Source organism: Phallusia mammillata, chromosome 8 (genome assembly GCF_965637545.1).
Source record: "Phallusia mammillata chromosome 8, kaPhaMamm4.hap1.1, whole genome shotgun sequence".
NCBI classification, from domain to species: domain Eukaryota; kingdom Metazoa; phylum Chordata; class Ascidiacea; order Phlebobranchia; family Ascidiidae; genus Phallusia; species Phallusia mammillata.
The window spans coordinates 4771463-4783064 of NC_137259.1; the positions used below are offsets into that span (position 1 = coordinate 4771463).

The 11602-nt window shown below is 35.9% G+C and overlaps 1 protein-coding gene and 1 long non-coding RNA gene across 2 annotated transcripts; one reads left to right on the plus strand and one right to left on the minus strand.

Annotated features, from left to right (window-relative positions):
- Positions 1 to 94: 94 nt before the first annotated feature.
- LOC145204434 (transmembrane protein 163a-like) lies at positions 95 to 10939 on the minus strand. The gene is made up of 9 exons (XM_080076975.1): positions 10638 to 10939; positions 10357 to 10411; positions 9927 to 10067; positions 9272 to 9315; positions 8749 to 8840; positions 8221 to 8320; positions 6376 to 6496; positions 4707 to 4848; positions 95 to 1614 (listed from the first exon to the last, which is right to left on the minus strand). Exons 1-9 carry the CDS (start codon positions 10710 to 10712, stop codon positions 1566 to 1568), a joined length of 819 nt encoding a protein of 272 aa, XP_079933101.1. The 5' UTR covers positions 10713 to 10939; the 3' UTR covers positions 95 to 1565.
- Positions 5308 to 6560, plus strand: LOC145204438 (uncharacterized). Its single transcript, XR_013853489.1, has 2 exons — positions 5308 to 6362; positions 6437 to 6560. It is a non-coding gene; the product is annotated as an uncharacterized LOC145204438 (long non-coding RNA).
- Positions 10940 to 11602: the final 663 nt, after the last annotated feature.

Here is an 11602-nt window from a genome sequence, read left to right on the forward strand (position 1 = left end):
TGCAATTAAGTGCAGATAATCTTATCAAGTTAAAGTTATTCATATCTAGATAACAAATATCCCGTTATAATCAATAATAAGCAAAATACAAGCATTTATAGAGCTGATAAGTTTTATTGCACTACAGTTCGCAAAGAGTGTACAAAACATAATGCACAATATAGGTATGTATATATATTTATAGAGGATGTCTGGTATGCATAAAGCGCGGGTATAATGGATGTAAATACAACCACACACCAGTGCGAAATGCGTATGTGTTAAACAGTCCCAAATGAAAGAAGTATTCGGAAAAAGGGAAAGTACATAGTTTAATTGCAAATCGTATTCATGTCCAAATAAATTTGATCATAGGGCGCAATTGATCTTTTGAATGTTAGAGAGAAGCATAACATTTGGCGAAAAAGGTCGAAATAATAATATTTTTGCATATTTTTATGGAGGTGCCAAAAGTAACCAAGTTTGCATTTTTTGCAATTTTTTGCTCGTGAACAACGTTAGGGAGGGGCCAAGTGCAAAAACGCAACACTGTGGAAAATAACGGCCGAAAGAAAGGCAGAGCAATAAAGTTATGCGATAAAATTTGTCAACGCTAGTACTAAGAGCACTTTAGAATCGTGTATGGCTGATAATAATGTTACTTGAAACAAAAAAGAAAACATATCGGGGAACACTCTTCTTATATAGGCTAGTTTTGCACAGATTTAAATGGAAAACTCAAAATAGAGGCTAGGGTTCTTCAATTTGACATTTAAGTGTATATCAGGTAAAGAAATAAGAAAAAAAAACGTTTTTTAGTGTTTGGCGGAAAATAAGTTTTTTCTAACTTTTGTCAACAGGATTTTTATTTTCTGTTTTTTCAGTTGCAAAAAAAGTAAAAAAAATGTCATTTAAAAAAAAAATGTGTTGCAGCTAGTTTATTATGTGGAGAGCAATTCGCAATGAGAATTATTCTAGAACATTACATGTTTAAATGATTTTGTGCATCTTAAGACATGGTTTGAAATGAATTATTTCCTTTTTATGATGACAAACGGTCGCACGATTGCACGAAAGGTTAAGGAACGAAAATATAAGGCACAATTTATGGCAATGGTATTGAAACACAAACTACATTTATAATACTCTAAAACGAGTAAATGTGTACAGAATGGTAGCGTGTGTACATATGTTAACAATATATATTTCGCCTTGGAAACCGAAAATGTAGGTAACCAAAACCAATACACTGTGATTTTTGTAACTATTTCGCAATGAAATGAATAAATTTAGATATTGAAACTATTTTGTTTTGCATCATTAAAACAATATTTGTATTCTAAAATAGTTATTATTTTAAGTGGAATGTATATCTAACTGTTCAGTTTTTAACGAGCTTCTTATTTGCTACGTTTCCAAAATGCAATAGTCGAAAGACAAAAAAGGTAAAAAGAATTGATCAAATGAAAAAAAAACAATCATGACCTCGAACAAAACATTAACTTGACCTAAGGTAACCCGTCACCTTTGACACCTAGCCAAGCGCCCGGGCAAATGCAGGGAAGAGATGTGATTGGTGGAAATGATCACGTGCCACTCGTCTTTTTAACTTCTGGAACATGTTTTGTCAGCAGCCTGCGAAAAAATAATATTACACAGTTAACAGAATTTATGTGATACTCTGTTCAACAGTAGTTCACATCAAAGTTGTAAGTCGGGCCGGGATTTTCGGGCTTATAGGTTTCTTCAAAACAAACGGGCTTGATTCGGGCCTGACTTTACACTCTGTGTCAGTATTTTTTTTGGAATAAATTTTACTAGCCTAAGTATAGCCAGTTGCTGGACCTGACCTAATGTCAAACAGATATAAAACGCCTTGTTTAAGACCAGCAGTTGTCTATTGTTGTTTATCGTCTTTGTCATTCCTGAGCTTCAAACTATCGGACCAAAACGAGCTTCTCAAAAAGAATTCGGGTTCGGGCCGGGTTTGGGGCTTGTACTTTCGGATTCGGGCTCCATTTTCAGGCCTGTTTACAACTCTTGGCTACATAGTTTTGTCGGGCCCAACTTTTTGCGTCGGGTTTAGGCACAGGTACGATTAGGTCCGTTTTGGCATTTAAACAGGTTCGATTGGGGGTAGTGGTTTGACAACCGGAGAGGCATTTTAAAACTTTTAACTTTGTTTTTATTAGTGGTTTGTAAATAGACACTTCAGCTCTGGAAATATAACCTGTAAAGTTAATAAAACATCCAATTTTAAATGATCTTTGTATGGTTTAGAATCTACTATGTAGTATATTAGGGAGAAATGAAAATGTTTTGAAATGTTAAGGGAGGTTTTCGGCAATAACAGTTGTGAACCACTGGAAAAGGGACTGACTTATATTACTCGACCATAATTTTCCACTATTCCGCCTCGGAAAAACTTTATTTAAGGACAACATCAGTACGCCACGTTGCAACCCTTTCGTTCGCATTTCTCCAACGTGACAAAGCGAATAAAGACAAACAACACGATACATTTGTTTTTAAGTTCACGTCAAAACAAGTTAAAAGAGGCACAAACGGCACGAGTTTTCAATTAGGAAAATAAAACAGTTGTTTTCCGGAAGGTTTTTGGAAGTGACTCACTAAAACGTGGTGCAGTCATGCACAAATGGACTGATTAGGATTGGTTTCAATCTGTACGCATACCAACTCCGTTTAACTTCACCTAATCCACTTTTGACTGCATGTTATGGCAACAACAACACAGATTTCTAACTAGGGTCGGGTTTTACGGGTCGAGACCAGGCCGGGTTTGGACCTCAGTTTCGGGCCAGTTCAACTTCAACTGTACGAACGTTTGGTCTACTATTGGGGTAAGCACATATAAGTTGTTGCTGCCAGGTATAATATCGAATTTATAGAGCTCTTCTGGTAATTGTATTTTGTGCCTTGACGTTTCGCCGTCCTATACAGGTCGCCTTGATCAGAGTAAATAACACTGAATGCGCGTAGTACAGTGCACGATAAACAAAGGATTTTTTTTCTGCAATTGCCAAAAAGAGCTCTATAAAGTTGGGGCAAGCATTTTTCGTTGTATCAACATCATTTCAACAATTTCCAATTGATGTAAAAAACTTGAAAAACGCAATTCTTAAACATCATGCAAAAAGTAACAAATAAATTGAAAACGTAATCAAAACTTGAGAGTTGTATTCGCAGTATTCTGTGCTATGTTTAAAATTGTATTTAAACATTTTTGGAGAATGCCTACATCCTATATAATGACGTCAAATCGTGTAATTACACTGTACCTTGTCATTACAACCTATTACGTTGTTATTACAAAGACCACATGATTCAGTTTGACCCTAGTTAGTAATTAGGGAATGTGCCTTATGTGGCTCATATAGAACGGAAGTAACACCTGTGTGTCATGAAGACAGGCAAGAATTCACAACGATTGAAACTGACTCATTGGAACATAACACGGAAGGCAAGATCGTGTTCGTGTGGTAAATTCACCACCTTTACCCCATGTGCATTGCACTTTTGTAGCTTGTTTGTTAAAAGTTCCACTATGGTGTACCCGCATATGTAACTGCGGTTGACTGTGGGACACGGAATAGATTTTACAAAGTACAGTTTCCCTGTTTTCGGCTTGGTGAAGTACAAGCCCGAAACCCGGCCAGAACCCGAATTTTTTCCAACAAGGTCCAAATTAGGCCCAAAAGTGGCTAAAAATTCGACACAAATGAAACCGAGTGTTAAGTGGGGCCCGAAACAAGCCCATTTGATTTAAACTTAAGCCTGAACCCGGCCCCACTTCTGTGATGGAATACATGTGCTATTGCCAAAACCCCATTTTAATATCGTTTTTATCAAAAACATTGTAATCTATTACAAATAGTTAGTATGTGTGTCGTACGCCTAAAACGTTCTCGAACTACTGGTTTAGCAAAACAGGCATATCGCAAGGAAAAACCATTGTAAGGCCCATTACTGGTTAAAAATAAAACGGTTCGACTTCAGTGCGTTGCAACGTGGAAATATTGATGGTTAAAACACACAAAGATTGGATTTAAACACGGATCAATAGCCACCGGTTTAGCAAGCGTCGTTTTTTTGCAACGTTTCTGCTTGCAAAATGGCGATATTTTTAACGAAACAAATGATTTTGGTTTCCAACTTATATGGATAGTTCTGTAAAAGGCCTGTGATTGGTGTATACATTTTTTTTCAGTTTGTTGATTTATGAACATACAGGCGCTTTATGAAAAAGAAATGCATTTCTTCATCCCACGTTTCATCAGTTTGTTGAAACAGTTTCGCCGTACCAAAACTATAAGCCGTTTCTATTTTTAAATATAAATTTGATACTTAGGTGTCCAAACATAGCAGATGTTATATACAGGGCGGTTAAGCATTCTTAGTCTAAAGATTTGTCCTCATTTTTCGCTTTAGGTCAATGGCAACCATGGTTATATATCTTAAAAATACTGTTACCAAAGATTACACCAAGGCCGCCTAGACAGCGCATACATGCGGGTCTTTGAAATCATCAAAGCCTAAAGTCTTGTTGTTTTAACGCAGTCAGGCACATGTGTAACACCTGATCTCTTAACAGGCTCAAGTATAATTCAATTATCGTATTCGGCGCCAAGCACGACAAACAAGCCTTTTTAGAATGCCTTGTTGAAAGTATCATGTGAGCATGCAAAAATAACTATTTAACAACTCACCAAAGACCGTATATTATCAGGAACAGGCTCACAACCAAGCCAACGGAGGCATCCAAAAACCACAAGTAGCTGTTATCTTTGGTGACTTCTGATGTAACCACCATCGAAGTTGCGACTACAGCACCGGCCAGTGAGTTGAGGGCTAAAAAATCACGAAAAAGAACTAATTTAATTGCGATATTACGCTGTTTGCCGACGAATTAACTCAATTAGTTGTTAATCAATGCGTTAAGCTATGGCTGAGTGTTAGTTAAGTGGGCGTAATTGGTTTTGAAGTTGGAGGTATTACAATGAACCATGGCATACACTGTTAACTGTAGGCATGCGTTTTGGGCGGTTTTGTTGATTTAAGGCCTACTATTTCAACCTCTATTGGTAACCTAGTCATTAGTAAGGGTTGAAAAGAAATCTGTGGCGAGTATTATGTGGAAATCCTGAACTTAATGCGGATGTCGTATAAGGATATTGGAAGGTTTTGTTTTCAGTATTAAAAATCCGATTGATAAAACTCGCTATGTTGTCTGTTTACTTTCCAAAATATACTAGCGAGGTTATGTGCCACCAAAGTTTTTTTGTTTTGCAATATAACGTTCAACTTTCTGTCAAATACAATGCCGACTTATTACCAATTAGGCATTTTAGAAGCTCAAATAAAGGGCTTTTCGGGAAATAAGTTTGAATCTATACAACGTCAAACAATTCAAGGCATCAAAAATGTCAAACTGTTACAGCAAAATTTGCTTTCCAACTAACCGAGATAGGCTACCAAAAAAGTGCTATTAATGTTGGTTTACAAAGGTCTTGCTTTGCATTTTGAATAAGCGTTGGTCTTAGTGAGGCAAAATATAAGGATTTGACGTTGCTGTAACTGACACAAACCTAGACGTAATGCCAAAATAAGGGCAATTTCATTTTTCAGGGCGGTTTTTAAGGACAAAATTTAGTGATAAGCATCAACCATGTGTATACACAGCTTTTGTGATTAATCAAACCCTTATATAATACAACAACCCCCACACAAACATTTATAACGTCTTGCCAAACTGAATTTGTCCATGGTTAGGTTATACAGTAAACCTCTATTAAACAGGATTCGGTTAATCCGGATATTCGCCTAATTCGGATAAAACTCGAGGTACAAAAGATATGTAATGTGGTAAGAATTAAAATAATGGAATTCGGTTTATCCGGATTTGTGCCTACTCCGGACAGTTTTTGATCCAAACGGGTCCGGATTAACCGGTGGTGCTAAATACCGCATGTGGCCGCATGTGACCGCATGTTATCACACGGCAGGAATCTGTGAATGACTTTAATATGCTTTTACCAAAAAATAATTTTGCGGACTTTTGAAAGCGCTGACGGTTAGAGCTATTAGGGTTGGGTGAAGGTTTGAAATTAAAATCAATCTAGAATCTGGTCTATTTTACCCCTAATGGGGCTGGAATTCTTACATTTCACATAACATGGTGTATTTTAAGAGGAATCACATGCGGTCACATGCGGCCACATGCGGTCACATGCGGTATTTAGTGCCACCCCGGATTAACCCATGTTTACTGTATAACAAATTGCAGAATGTGGAAAATGGTTTCACCAAGACTTTGGCACATGACATGATTGTCAAAATTTGCACTGGAGCTAACAACAAAAAAAGTTAGTGACTCACCATCAGTGAATATTGTCCATGACGCCAACTTCTTCGCAATAACAGTCTTTATGATAAACAGGAATATACAAGAAATGCTCGCCACAGCTGAAGTTATAACCAGCACTCTCAAGCCGTTTTCCTGTTCAAACAAATTGAATTGTGTTGTTTTTCGCTGTTTGGAAATATATTTACTTGTGTTTGTACCGTTTTTAGTTCATCTTTCTAGGGTGTATTTCTTCAAAAAATATGTGTGTATTACAATCACAGAGAAAAACATACCAAAATCAGAAAAAAATTACTATCTCTATATTGTGGCCATACTTAGGGCCAGTGGTGGGATTCAATTTTTTTGTCAGCCGGTTCTATCACAAAAGTCATATTTTTCAACCGGTTCTGTTACAAACAGTCCATTGACAGTAACCAGTAATGCTAACCGGTTCGCTGATCTCATAAAATTTCGTGAGACGGTTCTATAGAACCGGTGCGAACCGGCTGAATCCCACCACTGCTTAGGGTATATTATTTTATTAGTTTTTCGGTGATATTTCGTTTGGACAATTGCGCATGATAACGACTAACGAGGTAACTATTGTCGACGATCTTTAAATGGTAGCCGTCGTTGGTTGAATTATAGCTGTTATACAATTATATACAACAAAAAGCATCGGGGCCCGAACACGTTCCCAAAGGCTAGCATTATACTGTAGACACCAAACATCTCATATCTGAGTTTCAGGGTTGCGGTTTCACTTTGTGATAGCAAGGAAGTCGCAAAAACACAGCTATTTTCGCTTTCACAAAAAGCGCTTACGCACTTCCAACAAAACAATGCGTGTTTTACAAGTCCAACGTTGCAACAAGCAAGTCGTATTGATTCGTGATTTAACAGCATGGTGTAAATGGTGAAAAAGCATTAAAGTACACCAGACCCATTGAAGGCGTTATACCGATATAGGCCGATGCCTGGCGTACTATGAATTGCAGATGAGTGCGCCGTGATTGCTGGTCTGAATGAACGCTTCAGGGCTGATCCCAGTTAGAATATATGGTCATATTGGTATATAAGCATGTTTTTAATGCAAAGGATGCCCATGTAAAAGTGCTTTATAAAAACCACCGTAAATATGCATCAAATTGTGTTGCTAACGCATAAGCCTAATTTCTACATAATGGCTTGTGTTAAATAAATTAGGTGACATCCTGGAAAGGGCAATTTAAAAAGTGTCAACAGTCGCTGTATTTCAATGAAGCCAATGCGCTAAAAGTCAGCTGTGGCAATTTGACCGGAACTGACTTATACACGTCCACAGCGGGCTTGTGTATTCACATCACGAAATAAGGGGCCACATGTTGCTTACGAACTTGTATTGCGACATTTCGACATGTCACATCACAACCATTTGTGTTGACCTAAGTCATGTTTTTTTTTCTTGTTATACTGCGACAGTTACGTCTGTATTGCGGAAATGACGCCGTTGTATAACTCATTTTTTGGTAGAAATTCGCGATAGTGGCTTGGACGATGATTTTTTTAAAACACATTTTTTAAAACATTTTTTTCTTGAATTTGTGTTCCCAAAATAACCCATTTTTTGAAGAAAATATAAGAGGTTTAATTATACTGTTAACTGTTAAAATATTGCGCCAAAAATCCACTGTTGTGGCGCAAAAATTCATCTAAATAAAAAAAATTAGCCTAATTACTAAATACCACATTGTACAACTAGATAATTCAAACCTAACTACAAAGCCGTCACTTAGCTTTAGCCACTTAACATCTAATTAGAACAGGCATTTCAACACATTGTACGTCGCGGCAACTCAAGGGCGTCATATTTCCAACTTCCCAACCATGCTACTTACACTCATGTCCGGTGTTTCGCCCATAAGCAAGTCGAAAATCGCTTTCCCAGCTATTCCTATGGCTGAAACGATGAACAAGCATCCCAACACAATACACGATCTACACAAAACATATACAAGTTTTTTTTAATATGTAGAAACGTATCTGGACGTACAGATAACAAAAATACACTTTGAAACGCAAATTCGCGTATGCTTATTAAATGTAGCGTCAAATTACACATACTTTTATGCGCTCCTTAAAGGTCTACAATACAGTTTCTGCAGGCATTTAGCCCCTTTCCTGTTAAAGCTATGTTGCATAAGTTTAAGGTTTAAACAGATCTCTTTGTTATCGCATGTATATTGTCATTCCATTGTTAGATAGTGCCACATCAAAAATAGTGTCAATATACAGAAGCCAGTGGGACTGCGTAATTTTTGAGAAATCGCCCGTTGTTCAAACATTAAAATGCGTTGCATCGAAGTGTTGATAATAATGATACGGTTTTTGCCAAAGTTAGGAATAAAATACACATAGGAACTTACATATGTTCACGACGATTAGAAAAGGTGTTGTAAGTACCGTAATACCGCCACAGCACCACCGCAGAAGATATAACATCCAGAATCGCACTAAACTAAAAAATACGAACATTGTGTGAAGCTACTGCTATAGCACAATGGAGTATTCAACAATTAACAACAGTTTGTAGGCCACTGAATGAAAACTCACTGGGAACGCCATTCCAATTAATTTTAGTACATAATTTAACAAACTTTCATAAATTAGGTAGGTACATGTACTTTGTTACGCATATTGGTGGCTTTATTAATAAATAAATAAAAACGTTTTGGCATGCTTTACAACAGGATAAGTGTGTGCTATATAATGGCATACATCCTATGTAAAGTGGAACAAAATGGTTGAGTCATACTTTAAACAGGAAAGCATGACACAAAATCTTGCTATCACAGCATGGAAATAATGCCAATTTAGACAATAGTGTCTAAATGCTTATAACTACTGAATGTTTTAGTTATTCACAGGTTAAAAATATAAGTTGCTCACCGCTAAACCGAAGGCAGCAGCGCTGTTTTCATTTTTTGCCACAACTGCAACAAAACGGAAGTTAGAATCAAACAGTTGACTGCAGGAAGCAATCACATGACAATTCAGCAGCGCCAAATTATAATTAATTAATTTTGTAATGCTTTGCTAATTACAGTGTCAAACTTTGTTAAACAAATCATGACAAATGTTCTTCAAAAAACGTTTTTAATTTTTAAAACAGGTACAAAACAGCACCACAACAAATTACACCATTTTTTATTCTAATTTTGTGTAATTGAAATTAAAGTAATTATTTAAGGGTTTCGTACAACAAATAATAGAAATTAGTTTGCTATAAAAAATGTATTGATAACTGAGGTAACTCAATTAATAATGAGCAGTTATGCACTGTCCACCTTAAATGGACTTCTATACATATGATACCAAAGTCTGATTAATTTCCTGATTAAGCTGGACATACATTTTCCGTTTAGTCAACCTAAAGAACTCTAGTATCACAAAATATAACCCACTCTTTACCATTTAATTAAGGTACACAAAAATCTTTGTTGGAATTAGGTTTTGGCAATACTGTTAATTTCCATGGGCATAGGGTGTAAGTTTTTGGATAAGAGCATGAAATTTGGTAATAAATGAATATTTTTTGACTTACTAAATTCAATTACGCCTATAGTGAGTGTTAAAACAATAGAAATCCAAGATACTATAACAGCCCCAGTCCTCCAGCGGTGCGCAATCTTCGAAGACATTTCAAATGTGTCGATGGGGTCATTTCCATCATCAGATATTAAATCTGTTATATGATTAAAAATTAATTAAATTACTCTTGTTTAAATTTAGACAAATTGTTCAATGGGCTGAAAAATACTGTGTTCCTTTTAATACAATAAAACATTAAATTTGATGAAAAGTACAAAAAATCCAAACAAATTCATCAATACTTTATTTTGCATTAAATATTGTCTGTTAAAAAGGCTATCAGCCTAAATTGAATGACTTGTAGCGGAAATGGATAAATCTTTGACCTGAATAAAATATAAAAAATTTTTTACATTTTTAAGAAAACACTAGAATAAACTTACACTTTTTGTCTGTAACTTCTAATTTAATTTTCTCTGATGCTTTTTCATTGTTGCTCTAAAAATAGAAAAAAATAAAGCAATGGGCAGGGCTAAATTCCTTTTTATAATTTAAACTAAAAATCTTCTATAATCCAATATACATCTGTAAACAAAACCTCTTACAAAAAAATAACAATAACATTATCGAATTCCAAAAGGTAGGTACACAATTAAAAAAGCGTTTATCCATGCAATAGATGACAAAGATAATCAAATAAAATTACAATTTTTGCCGTACTTACGTGATTTTCATTCGCTGATTCAAAATTAGCAGCGCTGCTATTAAAAGAAGTTTCGTCTTCGTCATAAGCAACCATTGTTACAGTACAAATCCAGTCCCGAATAAACAAACAATCAGCAATTACATCTCAAAAGTGGTACTGAGCCCAGCTACTCATAGACAGCACCTTTTAAACGCGCATGTAAATATCTTTGCAACGGTGCTGGTAACATTTACAAGAGCGCACGCTCTTTCGAAAACACGTCTCTACTACGATGTGAATACAAGGGCCGGCGGCTATCGTGTGTTATGAAATCGCTGACCCGTGAAGCACGTGAAAAGGCCCGCTGTTTGCAAATAAACCGACAAGCGTCGCATTTCAAAAACGTGTGCAATAAAATGCTGTACTTTGATCCTATAGAGAATAACTTCTAGGCAATAGTTGTGCATAAATTGCCATTTGTCTGTAGGCATTACATTGTGCTCTATGTAGATTTTATTGCTCTATAGATGGTGATTCTAACAAACTTGAATGCAAACATCGCTTTTAATTACCAAGGGAAAGGGTGATATATTATAAGTAAACATAAAGGATTAGGTGAACACAACAATAAATTTTGAAATCTTGACATCAGTGACATAAATACAAATATTTTCTCACTTTTTGGCAGTCATATCTCTTTGTCATATCTCTTTAGTTTTTGAATAATGGCTACCCTAGGTCAAAAACTTTTGATGTGAGAGCAAATTTTCCAGGTATATTTTTTTCGTTTTATGGGGACCCTAAAATCTATTTTCTTTTTGTTACGTTCATTATTTTATGTCCAAAGTCGCTCACACAATCACACTTTAACACCAAAGTTAGCAATTACATGGTTAAGACAGTGTTTCTTAAACGATGGTAAATTATGTACATGCAGAAGGAAATTGTATCTGTTAATGGCACTTAAGAAGTTGTATTAAGTTTTAGTTGAATATCTGAGGTCA